The sequence below is a fragment of the Penicillium citrinum genome (assembly GCF_028827155.1).
Source record: "Penicillium citrinum strain IBT 23319 chromosome Unknown utg000004l:1.0-2404223.0:1.0-2405248.0, whole genome shotgun sequence".
In the NCBI taxonomy this organism is placed as follows: domain Eukaryota; kingdom Fungi; phylum Ascomycota; class Eurotiomycetes; order Eurotiales; family Aspergillaceae; genus Penicillium; species Penicillium citrinum.
In genome coordinates this window covers 403940-427622 of record NW_026622689.1, presented here as the reverse complement: position 1 = coordinate 427622, position 23683 = coordinate 403940, and the positions used below count along the sequence as shown (strand labels likewise).

The window sequence follows — 23683 nt, the reverse complement described above, 5'->3', positions numbered from 1 at the left end:
TGCGAGGAGTCAGAGTCGTTGACCTTGGTGTATATAACTCTGCTGGTGGGGGGGTTCCAAGATTGTTGATTTTTCTGAGTCCTCTTCAATCAGTTCAAGTCCTTCTTTCAATTTTATTTATCTTTTTTTTTCTCTCTTTGTCTCTAGGATTTTCTCGAGACTGGATCTCTTTTTACATATTGGCGTTTTATTTTACATCTATCTTCCACTTCTCTCGTCATTGAGGTTGGCAGTTGACTTTTTCCATTCTACTGTTGATTTGTTTTAAATCTCGAACTTCTCAAAATGTGCTATAAAGTCGTCGAACGATACTCCGTTTGCAAATGCGTTTATTTCCAACATTCTATTGATCCATGCTCTGCGTACGGTCAACGTGGTCATTCCGTTCAAGAGAAGACTGTTCTTGTTGGATATGCCTGTGCTCGACATTCCGCTCACTCTTCCGCGATTTCGCCGAGTTCTGGTCGCTGGCCTGATTCTGGATACTCGAGTTCCAGAGGTTCGGGCAGGTAAGCGTAACGCTGGAGTTGAGTCTACTGGTTAGACTCTTGTTACGCTATATCTGGCCCATGCTATATGACTGAGGGGAAATTACTGTGGGTACTTCATCTAGATGATGATTTTGTGCTTCAATTTCAACTTTTCGACTGTGTTGCTGGTTTAGTGATACATGAGATATAGATCGATGATGGGACGAATTGTGCGGCAATGTTTAATTCACGCGGTTACGAACTCTGACTGAATTGATCCACTCGGATTATCTTGTCCTGGAGGCGAGAGTGATGAGTGAGAGTGCCGGTCGCTTTTTAGTTGGATAATCTGATCAATTGGGACTTGTGTTTCCAGGCGAGACACAAGTTTCTCGCGACCTTGGTGATTGTTGTACGATGGGGGATAGTCATTGGGCCTTTTTGGCAATTTGCATATGCATTCCTTTGTCTGTGAGGTGATTTGTATAGTACATGACTCGTTGTTCTCTGTTGTTCTTATACAGTCTTCAGTCAGTAGGATGGTCGTACTCTGGTAGTTGACTGTCTGAACTGACTGGGTTGGTTTTGATCGTGCTGCGCTGGTTCTGTGGCATTGCATAATGCATGGGCGAGCGAGTATCTTCTGTCATTATCTGCTATTTCTATTAAATAAATCTGAACTTCTACTCCTTGAATTTGTGTGATATGATCAGATGACTAAGTATAACTGTGGACTCAATGGCCTGTCTTGACTGGCGCTTGCAGTTTTCTTCGTAAATTCTCCATATCTTTTTCAACTTGTCTTGAGCATTCCATACCATCAGTAGATTATTGATATACTAGTACCAGATCAAAGACTTATACTGCTTATTTCAAGCCAGTTTTCTCAGGTCATCCGTGATAGGGCGCCGTGCATGCCAGGTTTCAGCCACTGAATTCGCATACATTTCTTTTTCTCTTCCACTGCCAATGAAATTAAACAGGCTCTGGAATTATTTCTACTTACTCTTATTTGCTGCTCGAATGAATAAAAAGCTCAAATTGATATAAAAAAATTGCCTTTACTGTTGTTTACCTCCTGCGAAACTAATAGCCGGTCAATGTCGATTCCAATGGAACACAGCGACAATTCCTCTCATGAGAATTCAGTTTATTTACCTATCGATCTCCATACTTCGACTTTATCTTGGAAGAAAACTTCAACTTCATCTGAACCCGGCTTATCCTATAACCGTGAAAAGTTCCCACCATCTGACTGCCCCGCCCGGAATTCCCGAGTCCGGGGGCATATCGACAGCTATAAAACCGCTCCCCACCTCATCAACTGCACGACTGCACGACGATCACTGTGATAATCCCATAATGGCCACCAAAAACCCTCTCAAGGTCCTCTATAAAGAGATAAATGGCAGCAAGATCATGACAGATGTCTATCTGCCACCATCGCGAGCGTCCTCGCCCCAGAAATATCCCATCAGTGGGTCCAGAATCCTGCGCATCCGAGAAAGACTTACGGCTGACACGCTCTAGTCATTGATATACATGGAGGTGCTTTCATGCTCGGCCATTCGGGCATGGTCTCAATCCCTCAGGTAAATGATTGTCTGGATCGAGGATGGATTGTACTCGTTCCCAATCATCGGCTTTGTCCGGGTGTCAACCTTTTAGATGGACCGATGCAGGATATTCGCGATCTACTTTCGTGGATTCATGATGGACACCTTGATACCTTTTTGAAAGGTCAGGGACCTTATCAGGCTGATTTGGAGAACGTTGCTGCATTCGGAACTTCGTCGGGTGGTCATTTGGCTCTTAGTCTGGTATGTCTTTTCTGTATCTTCGATCGCCTCAAGTATAAGTAGAAAAAGTTCTTACCATCTATACAGGGCTTTGGAGTCAAGACCCCCCCCAAAAGCGATCCTCTCTCTCTATGGCGCGGTCAACTTCTCCAATCCACTCTGGTCTAAACCCCTCCCTCATGTCGCGGCAAAACTTCCACAGGAACTCTCCTCGTCCTTTTTAAATGAAGTCTACGATGAACTTCCAATTCCAACAGATTCATCCGTTTCACTAGAAGGCCAGACTGAATCAGGTGTCTCCAAGGGCCCTGACTTTTCAAAACCTCGGGATGCATTCGCTTTCACGCAGATTGCGGGTGGAACGGTACTGGACGCTATTTATCCTGAGGGTCAGACGACGGATTTAAATTATGCTCTTGTTGATCCGGCAAGAAATGTTACTGCAGACTTTCCACCGACGTATATTGTGCATGGACAGTGTGATACTATGGTACCTATTGAGTTGAGTAGACGGTTTCTGGGTATATTGAAGGATGCTGGTGTTCGGTGTGGTATGACTGAGGTCCCTGGGGAAGAACATACGTTTGCTGCTATGATGGAGGTTGGTTCCCAGACGTGGTGGTTACAAAGGGAGGGGTTTGATTTCTTAGAGGGAATCATTGGGAGAGGACCGCAGTGATTCATATTCTTGGAAGTACTAGCTAGCATGTAGATGTTCGTGTGGTGGATGATCCATGGAGGGATTCTCAATGCCTACCAGTCTTAGTTGTACAACAACTACATTGAGCAATAATATAACGTACTACCAGTACATTGTAAACTGCATTATTTCTCAATGTTCCAAGATCACTCCTCGTATCACACCGATATACCTAGAACATCTCGCGTCTCTGAGCATATCAATCAATGTCGTAAAATATTCGATCATTCATATGAAACTGCTAGGTCTCTGCTTTCGCTGTAATGGTGTCCAGTCTCAAAGAATCAATCGTAGTTCTCATCAACTCCCGTTCAGAAGAACCCTGCAGATCACCAAATTCCTCACCCATCTTAATGATAGAAATTACACCTTGCTCATTTCCGAACGAGAAACCACCTGAAGATGCGAGAAAAGCGGCTCCAAAAACGTAGCCTGATGAAAAGAGACTTCGGACACCATTTGGGCCATAAGCTATCGCGGAATGTCCGAGTGCATTGCGAGATTCAACTTCGGTGATGGCAGGACTTTCCTCATATTTAGAAGATAGGATAGCAATAGCCTTCTCGGCTTCTTTGGATATGAATTGAAAGTGGCGATGTTATTAGTTAAAGGCAAAACTTTGCTGCCAAGTTTTGTTCGACCCCTCGTATGCCACAATCAATTTTCAGATCGGGCTTTGGACTTGGCTTCTGATAAATAATTACTAGATATGGAGAAAGGATAGCGAGATGGTTAGCTATGAGCAAAAGTCTGCTGCACTGGAAAAGTCTCTTAGTTCCACTAGATGCCAATTGCGGCTTCAGTGTTTTCACTGCCAAGCTTCGGCTTTAATATCTAGCGATAGATTTTAATCTGATGAGTTCATCCTTATAACACTGCTTTAGAAGCCAAGAGGGAGCTCCCCCGATACTAACTGACTCATCAAGAGCTTCTTTATATTGTTCCATGGCGTCGATGAGTTCTTGGAGCGTCTCTTCGCAGGGGTGTATCATATGCCCCAGATATTGACTCGTTTGTGTCATCGTATCGGAAGTGGACGTTCGTGATATGACCTGCTCGTGTTCCTTTTTCAGTAGCTCTAGGGCGCAGGAAAATCCATATAGAGCATTTTGTAACTCTTTGAGATCACGCGGTGCATTTTTACCTCCCTTGCCGATTATGGAGAATACTCGGTGGACTAGCTGAAGACAAACAACTATGTCTCCCACCGATACACCGAAAGACATACCCACAATATAGCAGCTATTCCAGCTATCAAGTCGAATCTTGGATCGATCGAGATGTATTGTTTATAATACTCTCAGGCGGCGCCGTAGGGACGGCCAGTAAGGCAAAATCTGTTCAATTTTCGGGCTTGGCTAGTCAGATCAATATCCCATCTTGCATAATGGTATAAACCTTACTTACCAGTGGAACGAAAAGCAATGGTTTTGTGTTGGAAATGGTTCACGCAAATAATATAGTGGAATGACTTGAATCACTAGTTTTGATTCAGGAGTTAGGACTGGCAGTGGATAGCTGGTCTGGTCTCATGTTTTATACTACACTTGAATTGGCTAATGGCGATGTTTATGTGACCAAGCAGAAGTATAGGGGACACATGGACCCACTGCGGAGAAGCCTGGTCTGCACATCATAAGGCAAAAGTGTAATAACATATCGTATTGCTGTTTTTATCGCACCTCACCTATGGGGCAAGATGGTCAATAGTAATGAAGATACAATCAATCAATCAATCATCTCAATGTATAGATTGGGGTGCAGCAGCTTACGCCCTGGGTATCCATTGAGGTGGCAGATTGGGTGCTATTAACGCTTCACATGAGTGCGTGTCGCCTTTTACGGTTACGGGGTTTATTATTTTGTCTGTCTAGGTAGGAACATGACTCGGATTTATTCAATTTCCTACAAGGGGATATATGCTTCATTTGTTCTCAGCTCGAAAGCTACCACTACTTCGAGATTCCATCAAAATATCAATCCATTTCTATCCAACAAAAGTCACTTTGCGTAGCCTATGATACAATAGATTAGTATTGACTGATATTTGGCTCCCTGATTTGGTAAAGAAGGTTTGTGCCCAAGAGATGTAGAAAATAATTCTTGCTTGAAAACCGAGCAGGCCGTTTGCGGCCTAATAATATAATACTTGATGCATGACCTGGATTCTTTTCCCTCGGGGTCTTTTAAACCTTGGCATTAGATCCGGATCTAAAGCCAAGCCTTTGAGCTTGAGCATTTCTATAAAGGTGCATGGTACCTAATAATCCATGATTGCTAAAGGTGCTTTTTAGAAGATATGATTCATGCAGCTGCGTTTCCATTCACCAAAGAACTCCTTCCAGTTCCTCGCGAAAGTTAGAAGATGCACATTATAACCCAGGGAAGATCTTCCAGTCCCTGCCCATAGAAATTACTTTGGTGCAGCCGAGGACTAGCCTGAAAGGCGTGGGAATCCGCAAGTCCAGGGTCAATCATCTCCCTCGGACGAGACTTGGAACGATATTTCGATGGTTTCCTAGAATATTCCGTTTAGAATTCCATAGATCTACAGAAACGGCTACGCATACTCTACAATGCAAAAAGTTCAAGAGATCTGAGTCATTTATCATTATTCATAGCCATCTGAACAAGACATAAAGTCTGAGCGACGAATAACTCATGACATCCGATGCTCTTCACATAATTCCGCATGGCAAATGTCCCTTTTTGAATACATTTATCACTAAATGGACATAGAGCGGACTTATCCCATCCTAAAGGCTTGCACAAACATCATGCACAAGATAGGTTTCTCATGAAAACTAATGCCGGGTCTGATTTCCTCGCACAGAGTTATCAGCGACATATTGTCTGGCGCATCGGATAGGTTCATCGATGGTCTTTTATCCTCTGCTCTCCTCCCCTGTATATTAACTGGCCCACTTCTGCCCACGGAGTGAAGCCTATTCACCCGCGGCGAAGGGGGGGGATTTTTTTATGGTATTTTGTGTGTTATTTTTTTTCGTGAAAGGTTCGTAGAAATCATCAAGCAAAGCGAAAAGCGATGACCGGGGTTCCTGCGGCCAAGATCCAGATGTTTGATTTGTCGCGAAGCAGATCATTTATCCTGTACAAGACAAGGATAATGGTTGGAAGTTCAATGCTTAGCGGCGGACCACGATGCCCTGACGACGAACACCACGACGAGCCCGACGGTATTCCTCATCGCTATCCTCTGACTCGGAGCAGCTTGCCTCGGAGGACTCGGAGATGTAGCCACAGCGGCTACCACCGCAGTCCAGCTTGACGCGGTCACCCTTGCGAGTGATGCCGTAACGTTCACAGCGGCACTGCACGGGGGGGATCGCTCATTGAGGACAGAGAGGATGGTGATGTCGAGCCGGAAGATCGGGATGACAGAGAGGAACCGGCGGAGCTGGGTGGGCTGTTGGAGTAAGAGTATTCATCGGACAAGCGAGAGCCAGCAAAGCGACGAGTGAGATCATCGACAGTGGGAGCAAACTCGGCCTCACGAAGCTGGCGGGAGGCATAGGGCTTGGAGGGCTTTGGGTGCTGGATTCTTGATGGTGATAGTGCACGACCAGTTGCGACGTTGGTCGAGGCACGGTGGGCCTTAGGGGCATCACTGCGACGACTGGGCTTGCCACCGGGAACATCGAGGATGTTAAGCTTGCGGCCGGTGGTGGGCTCGACGGTGTACTCGACGGCTGGATCGTGCGAGACGTGATAGCCGTCCATGATATAGTAATACCAGTAGCGGCCACCCAGTTGCAGCATGGAAGTCTGGAAGCGGAACTTGCCAACCCAGGCACCGGGCTTGTCTTCGGCAGACAAGGGCAGTTGACGAGAGTAGTTGTCCCAAGAGCCGACAAGGTGGACGGTCTTGACGTTGGACGAGGTTCGCAGGGAGAACTTGAGTTGAACGGCGGCCATTTTGAAAGATGCAGAATATAAAATGCGAAGTATTCAAGTTTGATGAAAAGTTGTCGTAGATAAGAGGGTAAAATAAACAACTGAACTACCAGAGTAAAGTTGTTAAGATGCTCTTTGAAGGGAACCGGTCCACGACAACGAGAATATAAAACAAAGAATTATATCCGAGCGAGATTAGATTAAAGTGGATTTGTTGATAGAGCTGGCACAGCAAGGCGAACGTCGACCGGCGACGATGAGGCGCAGACTGTAAAAAGTTGAAAATATTCGAGTATATAAAAAACCGGCGAGGCAGAATTTGGTGGGCAGACAACACAGAGAGCGCAGCTCGAAACTGTGTGTAAAAAAAGAGTATGATTTTGTTGGTGGATTGGTTTGCGTTTGGAAAATTTGGGGGGGGGGGTCAATTAGAATAGAATAATAATGAAAAGAAAACAAAGAACCAGACAACCAGTGCCGGAGGTTCAAAAAAACTCGAATAAGGGCAGCTCTAACAAACAAACACTCGCTGAAAGAAAGAAAAGAAAGAAGAAATCCGCCTGGGCGGTTATGGGGGACTTTTAAGGGACTCTCATGGATCAGCGTAGAATTGTTGGCTTCATCCTGGTGGGCGGGTAATTCATGGAATTCATTGGTTGATGAAGGTGTTGCGCAGTGATGAGCGGGCTGCAGGGTTGAAGCCTCGTCACATCCAATCGATTGTGCCGAGTTGACGCTCGCGGTGAGACTTGGAAAGGAGGGGTTGGTCGAATGAGATTGGAGAATTCGGTTTTCTTCATCAAGTAGGACATTCTGACCTGCTGTCAGATTATCCATTATCCTGTTCTCGGGAAGTCTGCAGAGGGTAAGCTAGCCATGTACATACTCAGTACTCCGTACATGGTACAAGATGCATTGTCCCAGCATGATAAAAGGTTAGAAACAGGCGAAACCATGGTAGAAGTGCAGATCAATTCGATTATTGTGGGAATAGTCTAGTTTAGATTCAAACAAGATACAATATTAAGAGAATCCATCTTGATATCAACTTCATCTTGCATACAACGGATCAAGATGGTTACAAGTATCCAAGAACAACCTGTCGAACCGATCATAAGTGACATCAATTCCGTGTCATCTGGACTCTCGTGCGCACAGTCCATTCTCTCGTATCTCGGAGAATTTCGCCTAAGTCAATCGAAGGAAAAAGTGGGTTTCTCCGCACGGTTCAGCTTGTGAATAGCCAGTATTCGAGTTCACAAGTTCATGATTTCACTGGACGGAACTTCTGTATAGACGAGTATTCAAGGTATCTTTAGTATCTCAAGACAGAACAGTGGATAATAGGATTGTACGTCTAGTTCTTTGGAGAGCTTACACTGTCTAGCAAAGCCGAAGTCATCTCACCATGACAGTGCAGCACACACAGCATGAAAGCCACATCAAGCCCAGTCTGATCCCCATGCAGGACGGAGCGAATCCTTGCTCCAATGGCTGTTATCATTGGTACTCATGCAATCGGCACAAGATCCATAACGACGCACTACTTCGATATTGTAGAGCGGGGATACTCATCATGGACAGACGGGTCCATGCGCATTCAATTGTTGTGTGAAGATGGATATTCAAGGATTAATTCTGCGGATTGGAATCAATAGGATAGGAGTAGTCTTGTAAGTACTTGGTAATACATCCAGGTGTTGGAATTTACCAATTATCGATCACAGTATGCAATCTAAATGCTCATGAATTAGAATAGTTGCAATTTTGTCTGGTCTATGTCATTGAATTTGAATTGAATTCATAAAGCTAACACTTTCAACTTGGAATGTCATGTGTGGTCGGGTTATTATTCTAGAGCTGAAGTTGTCGTCTCGTGGTATACTAGAATGGACTGTACTACTTCATATGCTCAGCTGGCATTTACGACCAGCAATGCTACAGACCTCAACCTCGTTGAATATGACATTGTGTAAATTGACATATTGGGAGCGTCAAGTTGGACCAGTCACTTTAGTCTATCCAATACCCTAAAGGCCGATGCTAGAATGATGTCAAATGCAGAAGGACTAGACCTATACACGACTACTAAGCGAAGATAACAGCAAGTTAAGACTAGAAATAGACTATACACAAACAATATGATCCATTGACTATGTATGACCAGATGAAAGAAGATGCGATATGCCAACCTCCAGACGCCGCAACAACCCAGCGGACTGATTTTTCGAAATCATTAAAATACAATAAAAAAAGAAAGAAAGAAGAATCCCACAAATTACCGCACCGATACCCCCGATCGGTCCGTAAACATCCGAGCGGCAATGTTCATCGAGGCCAGCTCTTGGAACAGAAGCTTGGCGGCGTACGGGATGTGAACCTGTGAGATACGGTGCTTGTTGTTGCAGAGACGGCACTCGAAGAGACCCTTCTTCAGTTTGCTGTGAATTTGTTAGCAGGGTTATTCAGAAAAAGTGATAAAATGAGCTAATGTGGTGGTTGGGAGAAATGACTTACGCAATTGGGGTCATTAGACCGCAGTCGTCACAAATATGGACACGGAATGGATCCGAAACGTCGAATAGACGTTCCTTCAAGAATGCACTAGCTCCATGGGCAATCATACAATCACGTTCCATCTCTCCGAAACGCAGACCACCATCACGGGCACGACCTTCGACGGGTTGACGGGTAAGAATCTGGGTTGGACCACGGGCACGAGCGTGAATTTTGTCGTCGACCATATGGCGAAGACGTTGGTAGTATGTTGGGCCGAGGAAGACTTGCGCGACAAGCTTACGACCAGTGTGGCCGTTGTACATCACCTCGAAACCGCGAGATTGGTAACCGTGCTCACGCAGCAGACGCGAGATAGAGTCGACTGTCACGTCGGTGAAGGGAGTGGCATCACCTTCGAAACCACGGAGAGCAGACACTTTACTCAGTTGGCACTCAATCAAGTGAGCAATGGTCATACGAGAGGGAATGGCGTGCGGGTTGATGATCAAATCGGGTACAACACCCTCGCGAGTGAAAGGCATATCTTCCTGGCGGTAGGTGATACCGATAGTACCCTTCTGACCGTGACGAGATGCGAACTTGTCACCAATTTGGGGAATCTTGGTGGTACGCATGCGTACCTTGACGAATTTGAGATCGTCATTGCCGGTTGAGATCAGAACTTGATCCACGATACCATTCTCCGTACTTCGCAGCGGTGTCGACACATCGATCTTGGTGTGAGCCTTGGTACGTTGGCCAAGCTCCTCGGCCTCAGGTGCCAAAGGAGCGGTCTTTCCGATGATGATATCTTCTCCGGAAACACGGACGCCAGGAGCGATGATACCATCCTCGTCCAGCTTGTCGTATGTACCCTTGCGCATACCGATGGTGTCGGAACGCATTGGCTTTTCGAATCGTTCGACAACAGTCAAACCAACCATCTTCTCGGAATCGGTGTATGTACGGTAGAACAGACTGCGGAAAAGACCGCGATCGATACTGCTCTGGTTCATAATAACGGAATCCTCTTGGTTATAGCCAGAGTAGGTGGCAATAGCCACGATGGCATTCTGTCCGGCCGGCAACTCGCGGAAACGCAGGAATTCCATTGACCGAGTAGTGGCCAGAGGCTTCTGCGGATAGTATAGAATGTTTGCCATCGTCTCCATGCGCTGGGCAAAGTTGGTCAAAAAGACACCCATGGCCTGCTTACCCATGGCAGACTGGTAGGTATTACGAGGAGACTGGTTGTGATCGGGGAAAGGAATGATACTGGCGCAAACACCGAGAATCATGCTGGGATGAATCTCACAGTGAGTCCAGGTGTGGGCGCGCTGGCTAAGAATTGAGCGAACTCGCTTGTTCGGATCATTAGTCTCCTCCTCGGGCAGTGCATAGCCAGCTTGAAGCTGTTTGGAGATCTCGAGATCTTCCGGTGTCATGACGATCATGATCGTCTCCTCTTCTTCTGCATCGACGTATTCGACAGCTCCTGATCGAACCAGACCATCCCATCCGAAGTAACGCTCCCGGCGCTCTTCCACGTCCATATCAAGTGGCAAGTCCTTATCTTGTTCAAGCTTGTGAATATGTTCCTTGTTGAGAATCAAAGATCCAGCATTTTCGCTCTTGGGATCATTGTCAACAACGAACAATGGACGACAGACACGTCCAGTATCGGTGAAAATCTTGAACTCTCGCTCGCGGATATCCCGAATCAAACTGACTTCGTGAGAGATCATGTTGCGTCGACGCAGCGATTGCATAGTGTTCACCAGATGCGACGGATCACGGTGGATACCGACCCAGACACCATTAACAAAGACCTTCGTGGCATTCGGTGTGACTTGGGGCTCGAACTCTTCCAAAACTTCCATATTTCGCTGGATCATGAAGTCGATAATAGGCTCGCTAGGAGTACCGACAGTGATGTAGCACATGAGCGCCAGATTCTTGACAAGACCACAAGCCTGTCCTTCGGGGGTTTCGGCTGGACAAACCAGACCCCAGTGTGTATTATGAAGCTGACGAGGTTTGGCAATCTTACCATCACGACCAATGGGCGTGTTTGTACGGCGCAAGTGAGACAGCGAGGAAGCAAATGTATAACGACTCAACACTTGAGAAACACCAGCCTTGGCGCTAGCTGCCTTCTTTTGCTCACCCCAGTTACCTGTAGCAAGCGCATATTTGAGACCACTAGTCAGAGTTGCAGCCTTCAGACCAATGTTCAAGTAAATCTCACGGTTGGTCTCAACGCAGCGTTGGACATAACGCTGTAGATCACGAGTAACGCGAGTGAAGAGAACTCGGAACAAGTTCGCAAGAAGAGGACCACCCAAGTCGAGACGCTTCTTTCCGAAGTGATCACGGTCATCGACATCACGGCGACCAAGGGCACATTGAAGAAGACGATGCACCATGTAACCCAAGAAGAAAGCCTTTCGGGTCTCACTGCCCTCGCTCTGCGAGATGTGAGGCAGCAATTCCTTCTGCATGATTTCCCGGGCGTATCGCACACGACGCTCGTGGTTCAAGTTCGATTGAGAGGAACCACGCTTGGCGATGAAATCCAGAGCGACTTCTCGGTCCTGAATGACGAAACCCTCCTCAATACATGGCTTAAGCATCTCCAACATCGGGGTATCATTGCGGTCGTAGCAGATGTGGTTGAGGATATCTTCGTCAGAAACGACACCGAGGGCACGGAAAACGACGACGATGGGGATATCGGACTTGACGTAGGGGAGGGTCGATCGAATAGTCGGTCCAAATCCACCCTTGGCACTATCACCCTTGGCGAACAACTTGAGTGCAAGCTGCGACAGCAGCCGAGATCCCTTTTCAACAGCACTTCGGATTTCGGCAACGTAGGGAGTCGGGCTTGGAGGCGCTTTCTTAAAAACCTGCACAATATTTCCAGCACTGCGCTCCTGCGCGATCAAGACCTTTTCACTTCCGTTAATGATGAAATAACCACCCGAGTCGTAAGGGCACTCATTCCACGCGTAGAGAGACTGCTCATTCAGGTCCTTCAAGATACAGTATTTGGACTTGAGCATGATAGGCATCTTTCCGATGAAGACCGTATCCTCTTTCCTTTGCTGCTCAGGGAGCTCCTTTGTCTCCCATTGCAGATATGTTCCACGGTTTTTACGATCTTCCTCCGGTTCACCCTCATCCTCATCACCATCACCAACCATGCGCTCTCGGCCCTCCATGATTTTCTTCGAAACATTCAGATAAAGCGGACTGGCATAGGTCAAGTTTCGGAGGCGGGCTTCTTGGGGCAACATGATCGTCGTCGCACCGTCGCCTTCTGTCACGGATGGTCGCGAAAGCATAATGGTTCCGAACTTAAGTTCATAACGACGGACGACGACCGGGTCAATTTCGTCTTCGGCGGGGGGTAGCGTCTGGTCGAGAACCACTTGTCCTTGTTCCTCCACAAGCTCCTGCATCGTCGAAGAAATGAACTCATCGAAAGAGTCGAGTTGCTGAGACACGAGACCCTTCGTATCGAAGAATGATGAGATCACGGTCCAGCAGTCCTCGGAGGTGATACCCTCATCCGCGTCGTCATAAAACTCATCCTCATAGGCTTCGTCGTAGTCCGCCATAATGAATGTGTTGTGAGAGCTCCCTGGTGCGATCACCAAGGAGGTAGGTTTGGGGGGGGAGGTCGGAGGGAGAGAAAAGGTGAGGCTTAATAAAGCTCGAAATCGCAAGGAGGCGCGTCGGCCGATGGAAGGCGAAGTAGCCGGTGAGGAATCACCCAACGCGCAGTCCCACCTGTCAGTGACTGGAGAAAAGTCTCGACGGTCACGAACACGATTAGAAGATGCGACCGAGGGGGGGGAGGAAGTTGGTGGAGATGACGGACGAGACCAGGCGATGGCAGGGAATTGAAGACTTGGACGGTTGGTCACGTGTTTATATCACGTGAGGTACACATCAATGCAGCCAGAACACTGCAATATGTTTAGTATTGCGCCGAATAGAGAACAACAATTATATGCAAATACAAGATTCTATTCTGAAAATCGCTTGAATTCTGTCCTCTTTTCAATATTTAAATATCACGTATTTAAATCAGATTGTTTCCTGGGTTGTGGGCGATCGTTCCACAATATATCGCGGATGTATATATGCATACCTTCCACGGTTTATTTCGAGTGCTACCTAGTATATCCGTGTAGGTACACAGATATACTACACCTACCTAGGTAGGTACCTAGAAGTAGATTCTAGTAGTACTACTAGTCTGTAGATACAGCCCTGGAGAGATATGCAGTGCAGTCTCCAATGGAAAATGTGCGTGGCACAGTGCATTGTTCACAAGCCACTAGTTCTCTCGCCCCAATCCCGCAAAACTCGTTACGATTATAACAATATAGGTATGCTACTTAATAACGATAATTGGATCCAGAGTCGGAGAATCAGAAACGGATCTTCGCCTGCATTATGGCTGAGAAACATTGCAAACTATCTCGAACTACTATGACTCCTTGTAAACGAGTGATATGAGTTCCGACGAATCCATCTCCGGTTTAGACATGTCGAGCTAACGGAACGGTCGAAGCAAGCTCTGATTGCAACTAACCCGGCCCCTCTATTTACACCTCCTTGCACGCATATATTTTTCCATTGTTGGGAGAACGGCATGAAGACTCTACTTACAATGAGGAGGGAGAGAAGGAGAATTGAGGGAAGAAGCAGGCGGAGGGAGGACATCGTTCGTGGTGAAGTTCGAAGAAAATGCCGAGTTGCAAGGATGGATATAATGGCAAGATGCATCTACAAAACTCATGCGGAAGTCTCTACTATCTACTAGTACTGGGAATGAGTGTGGCAGGTTGATTACTTGGAGTCGCTCTTTCCATTGCGCTGTCCGGCATTTATATACTTAGTAAGTTACTAGCTTGGCGGATCCTCAGGTAGGAGAATTTCTACCTAGTACTACTAGTAGCGAGGAGCCAGGCACTCCCAGAACCTCTAGCCTTATCGTGTCGTGTCTAAAAGACTGTTCAGAGTTGGTAGTATTAATTTGAATAACTAACTGCTCCATAGTAAAAGAGTAAATACTGGGCTCTTTTATTGGCCAGTGGAAGGTGGAAACCCAGTCATGTGATCTACGCTGCCCCCATTTCCTGTAAATCCTAAAATCCTAAATTAACGTAAGTTCTCATTAGGAACCGTGGCTGTCCTACACCCACAGCTTATATGGTTCAGTACAGGGTGCTGAACTATATTTATTCCAACCGAGTCAATTATGAATTCCAACGTCATTTTGGCAAACATTAATACTATCTAGAGAAATTATTTATTGATCATTCAGTACTACCTCAAAGACTACTACTATTCTATTATCTCCAGAACTCTATTGCGAATGAGTCTCCATTTCCGCTAGTAGTTATAACGATGGGTTTTCGAGACATGATAAAGGATTTGATCCAATACCCCAGCCGACTTCTTGGAGACAACATAGAAGATGGAATATCAATGGCAAACTCCGGGTACGCAAAACTCGAGACCAAAAAATCAAACGACGTGCAGAGAAAAGATCAGAGGGTTTGGAATTCGACCGGCACAAGAACCATATTTGGTATTTTCCCTCCCCAGAAAGCTGAGTGTGAGCGCAAAGGTCATATCTGCGTGTTTGATGAAAGTATTCTGGGCAAAATATTCGCAAATCTTGGCCTGGTTGATCAAATATGTTTTGCTCTCACCTGCAAAAGTCTTATTGCGACATATAAGAAAATGATCAAAAATAGTGCAACGAATCCCCGGCAGCCGAGTATGTGTTATTTGCCTCTCTCATTTGTTAACAGTGATGACCAGCTACGAATCAAACTACTCGCGCAGCTTGAGAACTCCCGCTGGGTATATTGCGCTAAATGTTTCCTGCTCAAGCCTCGACGGATGTTTAAACCAGATGCGCCGGTGGCTCTGCCTCTGAAAAAATATTGTACCTACCACCATGGGGTCATAAAATTGTGTCCATGTCTTCACTTTACTCGTCGAGATCGAGAAAATGTGCGGATTCTGCTCCGGTCCTCCATAACATTCCCTCAGTATGAAGATTACTGTATTGGGGTTCTCACGTCCTCCCTCACGCCACCTCCGACGAACTATGGCTGTTTCGGACTTACTTCGAACGGATGGATTTGTGAGAATCATACCTGTTCATCCCACTCAAGTAACAGCAAAACGATAGAGATTTCCGTGACAATAGCTGCTAGCGCCATAGGCGATTTCGACTTATATGTTTGGTACTCTCTTAATACCCCAGTGTCCTTTAGTGATGAGATTGGGCTAGCCGACCCCATCTTCGCATGTCCTCACATGAATCTCTTAGATTTAATACACGCGACTGGAAATTGGACTTGTTGCCTGATTTGTTTTGCTGTTGTTTGGAGAGGACCAGAATCACAAGAAGATACTGGTAGGGTGACCTTTACCACACGTCACGATCTTGGGCATATCGATCTATCAAAACCCTGCATTTTGTCTCTTTCCTCCTCCAGCAGCAATGATGATACTAGTATTGAGTACGTTACCCTGAAAAGCGGTATATATACCTACGTATATGTTTTGAAATTCTACGCTAACTTCTATGAGATGTGTATCTCACGATCTGGGGGGTGCGTCAAAAGTAAAACACGGTTGGGTTAAGGAATCACTGTGGATTATCTCTCGACCAATCGAACCAACCATTGTACGGGGCTCTTCAAGTTCTTTGTAGTATGGGCTACAATCTATCAAATTAACTACATCTTATGGGGTTGCTTAATACCTAGATACTTGCTATGAACTGTTGCTTGCATTTCTTGCCTGCCGTGTAATTGATCCAGTAGCTTGTGCAGAATCGGCTGGCAAACTTTCCCAATGTGGGCGCTTTATAAATGTTCAGTTCGTTTCTGATGGAGTTTGTATTGGATATCTGGGCTTGTAAGATCTCTCTTATATGCAATTGATGGGTTAAGCTTGTCTGATAGGCGTATGTAATATAATGGATTGTATAAAGTATATAATCCATTATATTAAATTAATAGCAGCGACTCATGTAGATTTTAAGGATATGCTTAGTACTTTGCTGCAGTTTGTTTGAGATAGTCGAAATGTAATATAATATTTGATGTGTCTAAGTAGACAATAGAGTCTGAGACCACTATTTGCATATACTTTTGATATATATATATATATGTAAACTGAAGATATTTTAAATATATTATATATATTCCAATTTATAAGTTATAAATATATATCTGATATAGTAACCGACTGAATATAGTTGTTATACCATATTCAGACCGTGTTCTAAAATTGCCTGCGGGCGGGAAGGTAGTCTTAATGAATACCCATTCATTTACTAGTTATAAAGACTTTATAGTACAATTCATCACATGAACCATCATCATATGATAGTTCAATAATCCATCTAATCCGAACCACTCCAATAGCAAAATAGTATATCATCAAATATTATATTACATCTCGACTATCTCAAACAAACTGCAGCAAAGTGCTAAGCATATCCTTAAAATCCTTCTGCCCATATTCTCCCTCATCAAGTCCCTCAAGTTGTTCTAAAACACAATCAGCACTATACTTAAAATCTCCCTAGAATACTACATACCTGTCAAAGTACCACGCACCAACGACAAGTCTTCGTCCCGATCCGCAAGAAGCGTAACAACCTTCTTCTTAGCGCCGTCATCCTCGGCAATCAGCCATGCCAGGATAACATCAATAGTCTGTTCATACAATTAGCACCAAGCCCAAGCATCCCCGGAAATAAAGATCTATACGAACCTGTAGTGAGAATAGTCCTGCGTCAAGCCGGCGTGAGAGCCACTCCCCCGCCATATATTCCTGATCATCCTTTGAGAAACTCTTGCGTTCCTTGTTGATAGCTTGTTCGACCGGCGAGACACGGGCTGCATATTCTCGGCGCAACTTAACCAGTTTTTCGATCTTTTCATAATCTTTCTCCATGAATTTGGCCAGTGTTCGAATACGGGGTGCAGAGCCACCAGGTAAAAGTCTGAGAAGGGAGGCGAATATGCCCAGAAGATGCTCGATATTTTGTCCCTCTTGCTGTTGAGATGTGAGATTTTGAGATCTTCAATGAAAATAAAGAATTGGGTAAGTTACTCACCTTTTTCATAAACATGCCGAAAATAGTTCGCAGACCGGCGGCTTCAACGAGTCTCTCGCAAGCAGGACCGCCTCCAACTCCGCCAAAAGCATGATCGAGAACCCTCAGAGCGCGTGGTTTGCTGAATTTTCCTTCTTTAAGCATGATCTGTGCTAATTCAATACCCTCTGCCTCGATGAACTTCTCTTTTCCTGAATCCTCGTCTACGAGACAGATCAGACAATCAAAGAGGTTCTCAACGTATTCTTCTTCATCTGAGTCCTTCTCTGGATCGCGTTTTCGGTATTGACTAAGGAGTTGAAGTATGAGATCAATGCCATCAAGACCGATAAACTTCTCCCTGTTTTTCGATGACGACTGTAGGAGGATAGCCAGGATTTCGGCAGAGTATTGCTTGTTTTGTGTCACGGGGGATTCCTTTTGTTGGATGCGAGACAGAATCCATGGGAGGATCGAGGCATCTTGTCCGATTTTCTCTGCTAGAGAAGTTTGAGAAGCCAGGTTCTCCAGTACACCTTGGAAGAGTTAGTCAATGCTAAAGATAAGCTTTCCTTTTCGACATACCGAGAATGTAGTAGACACCTGCTCGGTCAGTATCGGACTTTTCATCCAAACGCGAGAGATTCGAAGTCAATAGCTCAATGAGATCGGCGTCCATCTGTTATAGAATGAGCAAAGGGTTGATTGGGCCGGTGCTACCGAGGTATACATACCATTGCGTTGACAAGGGCATCCCATTGCTCTTGCTCAGCCTCCACATCCTCGTCGGTAAGTTCGCTGATGATTTGAATGACATCAATCGCAATATCAGCATTCTCATGAGCAAGCAGCGATACCAAGGACCCAACACAGCCCATTTTCGCAAATTCCTCATAGAGATCTGGATGTTCGGATAGAATAGATAATCCCTTGATCTCGGTATCAAGATCGGCCTCGGAGGCCATGAATCTGCAAAATAACCCAGTTAGCCATATAATCAAAGTACGGTACCCTTCACAAGTAAATACTTTTGTGGATCGTTTTCGAACTTAGCTCGCAGCTCAGCATTCTTCGAGATCTTCTTCTCAAAATTGAGCGCAAACCGACGCACCCAAGTCGCATCGAATTTCTCAGGGGCGGCTTCATCCTCTTCCTGCTGATCAATATATTGCATAGCTTGCGCCGTTTTCTGTTCCATTCCTCCACCGAAGAAACGGCCTTCTTCATCGTCTGGTACATCGTCCTCGAAGTCTGGAGGTAATTCCGGGCCGGCCTCCCCATCATCGTCGAACTCATCTTCCACCATGGCTTCTTTTCCTTTTCCTTTCACGTCTCCATTGGGATCGAGCTTGGCTGCCTTGTAGAGTTCATCTTGAGTATCTAATTAGCGCGGGATTGACGAATATAAGGCGGGTCAGAGGACGGCGTACTTGGATCTTGAACAGGCTCAAACTTGCGCTTGGAGCTACCAGAGGCAGACTATTGGGGCCAGTTAGTTAATTAATCACAAATCCAATCATATGCGACCTGAATGACTGACCTTGAACAGCTCATCAACACTCGTCATAGCTGCGGCGTTGTGTAGTGAAGGGGAATATGAGTGAGCACAACTCTCTGAAAATGCTTAAAGATGACGCGAATAACCAGGATCGCAAAGAGGGATTCTCCCAATATGCAGTATCATTGAAAAATCAATTTCCCCCTTCACTGCTGAACGACGAGTAAGTAAGTCGAAGCTGGTCGAGTCGCGCCAGAAAGAATCCGGCCGGCGCGGTCGACCAACTGCGCAACCCGCAGATTTCTCGAATGCCGCCGGGACTCCATCGACGTCTCCTTCACATCCAACTCAACACTTTATCTTCTTCTCCTTCTTCTTTCCTCAATAATCCACATTTTACCATCGCAACAATGGCTCCTAACCGTGTCGCTCTCTCCAAGAACGCTGCTCCTAACAAGAGCCTCTACGCCACCATCAAGGATGAGGCCACCAACCCCGAGAACACTACCATCGTCCGCAGTCTTCTGGTCTTCGGTGTATGTGGAAGCTAGCCCGAATCTTATCTTGGATTCACTTGTTTTGAAATGGACTATTGAGACTGACAAACTTTTACAGGCCGGTGTCGCATTCCTTCACAGCAGCCTCGGCGAGCTCCTCCTCCCTCCGTAAGTCGCGCAGCCTTCTACCCATCGATCAATCAGACGGAATAGACTCGGACTAATATAATCGCAGTATGTAAAACACCATTCGAACCATTCGGATAAATTCTCAATCCATTCGATTCGATTCGATTCCTTTTCTTGGATTCCGTGAAGCATATTGGCGTCGGTCAGGGAAACGTGCATAGACATCTCGCGGACGATGCTCTTCTGGATCTATCTGTATAATAGTGTTGAATGGGGCGTATTAAATATGCGTGACCTGTTTAGTTTGTCATGAATACCATATTTGATCAAATGTCTTCCTCTGATGCTCGACGTCGATTCTGATGGTCTGACTTGAGCTTTGGTGGCTATAGATTTCTGATGCCTAGTAAAGCGGATAAACTAGGCTGTAAAAATTCTCGAAATCAGACTTGATGCTTCCATAACTTTCATATGGGACATTGGGGAGTTGTTTGCCTAACTAACATTTGCTCTATGGTAGTAACTGTGGCAACACAGCATGACATTAGCTGAAATATTCAATCTTTGCAAGTCATGGTCTAAGGTTGGCTAGCCTGAACAATCTCTTTTATTGGCCTGCAGGGCTTGAGTCATTTTATAATAGTATTCATTCTACTTCTATGTTTAGAATCTAACAACTTGCATGTTTAAGCTTAAAAGTGCACGCAGTCTTGGCATCGTCTTAAGAGATTCTCAATGAGCTTCAAATTCCTTTAATTATCAACTAAGAGTAAACTATCTAATTGTCTTAGCAAATTTGGGCCAGTATACCTCTCAGATGAATATAGATTAAAGTTGTACTATTCATTTTCCTACTGCAGTTACTCCATAGTATTATACCTATCTAACTATAGTTACCGAATACTTCTCTATTATTCTGTAATAATACCAGCTGATATTGCATCTCAGAGTATACCCTTGTGGTCTCAATATCATAAAAACCTATATTATATTCTACAATCTTCTCCATCTATTAAATTAACCCTAATTTAGAAATCTCATCATATATTACCCCAGTATCAAAGATCAAACTGATTTGCCTCCACACCCCCACATTCCCCCCAGTTCCGAACACCGCCTTTGCTTTTGCCTTTGGGGGACTTCCGGGGCTGAAACGGCGAACATTTGACTTGTCCATGTCGATCATATACCATCTTCCCGAAATTCATAAGCAGTCCAGATAGATCGTCGGAACTCCGAGGGACCTGTTCAACCTGAGAGTAGTACAAAAGACATGCAGCCTCCCGCATGATGTCTCTCTCCCCAAATAGTAACGCTTTAGCTTTGAAGCGCAAGCTACAACACACAGAGAATCGCTACGATCCCGGTAAACGCCATCATCTCCAAGAAAGCTACGATCTCCAAGCACCATGGCTCTACGAAACAAAGAAGCAAAGCGGCTGGAGCCGGATGGGGAATCCAGCCGTACAAAGCTCATTACCACTAGCCAATATGGTTTCCGCCGTACAGGACCTCATTGATCCCGATTTCGACCCGCTGACGGCCATTCTCGACGAGGATCCTAGGTTTTTGAAACCTTTGCCCGATTGTATTGCACCGGAGGATGTGGAGTTTTTGCGGTTTCGAGGTGCTTTGTCGATTCCAGAGAGTGGGTTGCGGAATGAGTTGCTTAGGTCGTATATTCAATGGGTGCATAGTTTCATGCCGGTCTTGAATCTACAGGAGCTTTTACGGTGTGTGGCGGAGAATGATCCTAATGGGAATGTGAGCGTTTTGCTGTTTCAAGCTATTATGTTTGTTGGGACGGCTTTTGTCGATCTTCAGCATTTGCTTGATGCGGGTTATGCGACTCGGAAAGATGCGCGAAGTGCTTTCTTTACTCGATTGAGGGTATGTATATCCTACATTATCATCTGAAAAGATTGGGGGTTCCCGCTGACAGTTCTAGTTACTTTATTCTCTTGACTGCGAGGAGGATCGTATCGTCATTCTCCAGACAGTGCTTTTAATGACATACTGGTCAGACCCAGAGAACAGCTTACAACGCGATATTTGGGATTGGATAGGAGTTTGTAATATTCAAGCACAGTCGATTGGATTGAACACCGACCCTTCATCATCGAACGATATCGACGCAAAGACTCGACGATTGCGTACTCGGATTTGGTGGTGCCTGTACTCTCGTGATAGACTTATTGCCATGGGCATGCGAAGACCCTTACAAGTGAACGAAGGAACATGCAATGTTCCAATGCTCCGACTTGACGATTTCGATTTTGAACCGTTCTCTGAGTCTGCGGTGGCTCTTTTTCACTGTCGCCAACTCGAAGACATCTCGCACCAGAAACGACTTGCAACAATGTTCATTGAGAAAGTGAAACTATGTCAGTGTATCGGACGAGTACTATTCGCACAATATGCCCCAGCCCAACGACAATTCGGTGCAACTGATCGCACAACCGTCACAATTGTCCCGCGCCAGGCCTCAGAATCGGAGTTCACACGATGTAGTCAGAAGCTTGATTCGTGGTTAAACGCGCTGCCAAAAGATGCACAGTTCATTCCGGCGTCAAAAAGTAATTTCCGCGAAGGGGAAGATGTATTACTTCTTCATGGTGCTATGTTACGTATGCTCTTCCACGCCACAACTAGTGCCCTCCATCGGCCTTGGGCGGCCAATTCGAAAGATTCATCAAAATCCCGACTCGAATGGCGTCAAACAGCCCGCAAGAAAATGCACGACGCAGCTGCTGGCATAACACACATCATCCAAGGGCTCAACCAGCTCAACATGACCCGATTTCTACCCCAATCTGGTGTGACCGTCATCCTACCTGCGGCAGTGGCTCATTTATCAAATTCGATGTCGGACAACCCAGCCGTACGAGAAAGTAGTATTTCCAACTTCCATCGCTGTATTCAGGTTCTTCACTGTCTGAAGGATATCTATCCGGCCGCAAAAACCGAATTCGCCAATCTCGAAGCCGCTACGAAAATGAGTTCTGGAAATCCAAATTCAAACACATTCTTTCAGATCATGCAATATAATTTCGACCCATCGCCCTCACCAACGAATATGAATCCAAGGAAATATAGCATGGCAGAATCTGCCACAGGCCCTGCATCCACGCTCCAGGAACAAAATAAAATATCAGAGCAACAAACTTCCGCACAACCTCGTCAAAGAGCACAATCGGCGTCTACACCTCAGCAAAACCTTCATGAAAGACGACCTAGTTCAATAGCACCAAACAATGACCTTTCAAATCCAATTTCAACACCACGACGTTCCTTTCCCAATGACTTCGACGATCACTTCGCCGTAACAGAAAACTCAACCATGGACATAACGTCGGAAACCCCCTTCTCCTACTTAAACATCGATTTCTCCGCCTTCCCCAACGTCGCAGATCCACCAACACAAGATATAAATCTTTCCCCTTCTCATAACGATCTAGATAGCATGGACTGGACAAAGGCATTATTCAGCGAATCCTCCGCCATACCTGAACGAGATGAGGATCTATTTACTAGGGACGGAAGAAACTCGAATGATAAAGGACAGACGCAGAGTATTCATCAACAGGAACAGGGTGAAGAGCGGGATCTCTTCTCTTTTACTGATGGGTTTGGAGATGGTGTTCAGGGTAGACATCATTCTTTAGCTCATGCTTCGGGTATTACAGGGGATTTGGATCGGGATTTGGGGTTTCAGACTGGTGATGAGATTTTTTGATGGGGTTTGGATCTTGTTGATAGCGTTAAGCGGGACTTAAGTTTGGTATTGGAATTTCTTTTTTTGGGTGGAATATGTATTGTGTATATAATGCATAGAGAGTATTTAAAAATGATCTTTATTTGAGATGCTGTTTCAGTGCATTGAGTACTAACGAAGGTACTCGGGTTAGGGTTAGTACTTGAGCGAAAAATGCATCTTGAGGCACGATCCTCAGACTAAAAAAAGAGTCCTTGCTGTATTACAAGGACAAGGATGCTGAAATACATGATTCAAATCCGATATGTAAATTCTACC

At 45.5% G+C, this 23683-nt stretch overlaps 7 protein-coding genes across 7 annotated transcripts; 4 read left to right on the top strand and 3 right to left on the bottom strand.

Moving 5' to 3' along the window:
• Positions 1 to 285: 285 nt before the first annotated feature.
• Positions 286 to 513, top strand: N7469_005119 (uncharacterized protein; the record flags this gene model as incomplete). Its single annotated transcript, XM_056644039.1, has 1 exon — positions 286 to 513. One exon carries the CDS (start codon positions 286 to 288, stop codon positions 511 to 513), a length of 228 nt encoding a protein of 75 aa, XP_056500853.1.
• Positions 514 to 1832: 1319 nt separating this feature from the next.
• On the top strand, positions 1833 to 2948 carry N7469_005118 (uncharacterized protein; the record flags this gene model as incomplete). The annotated part of the gene is made up of 3 exons (XM_056644038.1): positions 1833 to 1947; positions 2001 to 2290; positions 2367 to 2948. 3 exons carry the CDS (start codon positions 1833 to 1835, stop codon positions 2946 to 2948), a joined length of 987 nt encoding a protein of 328 aa, XP_056500852.1.
• A 3167-nt stretch (positions 2949 to 6115) lies between these two features.
• esdC (GTP-binding protein EsdC) lies at positions 6116 to 6905 on the bottom strand (the record flags this gene model as incomplete). The annotated part of the gene is made up of 2 exons (XM_056644037.1): positions 6116 to 6318; positions 6380 to 6905. 2 exons carry the CDS (start codon positions 6903 to 6905, stop codon positions 6116 to 6118), a joined length of 729 nt encoding a protein of 242 aa, XP_056500851.1.
• A 2257-nt stretch (positions 6906 to 9162) lies between these two features.
• N7469_005116 (DNA-directed RNA polymerase II subunit RPB2) lies at positions 9163 to 13006 on the bottom strand (the record flags this gene model as incomplete). The annotated part of the gene is made up of 2 exons (XM_056644036.1): positions 9163 to 9325; positions 9402 to 13006. 2 exons carry the CDS (start codon positions 13004 to 13006, stop codon positions 9163 to 9165), a joined length of 3768 nt encoding a protein of 1255 aa, XP_056500850.1.
• Positions 13007 to 16892: 3886 nt separating this feature from the next.
• Positions 16893 to 19093, bottom strand: N7469_005115 (beta-catenin-like protein 1; the record flags this gene model as incomplete). The annotated part of the gene is made up of 9 exons (XM_056644035.1): positions 16893 to 16975; positions 17026 to 17143; positions 17202 to 17486; positions 17548 to 18062; positions 18112 to 18205; positions 18261 to 18495; positions 18555 to 18897; positions 18957 to 19005; positions 19067 to 19093. The coding sequence occupies 9 exons, from the start codon at positions 19091 to 19093 to the stop codon at positions 16893 to 16895; spliced, it is 1749 nt and encodes a 582-aa protein (XP_056500849.1).
• Positions 19094 to 19434: 341 nt separating this feature from the next.
• Positions 19435 to 19693, top strand: N7469_005114 (uncharacterized protein; the record flags this gene model as incomplete). The annotated part of the gene is made up of 2 exons (XM_056644034.1): positions 19435 to 19560; positions 19640 to 19693. 2 exons carry the CDS (start codon positions 19435 to 19437, stop codon positions 19691 to 19693), a joined length of 180 nt encoding a protein of 59 aa, XP_056500848.1.
• Positions 19694 to 20940: 1247 nt separating this feature from the next.
• Positions 20941 to 23386, top strand: N7469_005113 (transcription factor domain-containing protein; the record flags this gene model as incomplete). The annotated part of the gene is made up of 2 exons (XM_056644033.1): positions 20941 to 21540; positions 21599 to 23386. 2 exons carry the CDS (start codon positions 20941 to 20943, stop codon positions 23384 to 23386), a joined length of 2388 nt encoding a protein of 795 aa, XP_056500847.1.
• Positions 23387 to 23683: the final 297 nt, after the last annotated feature.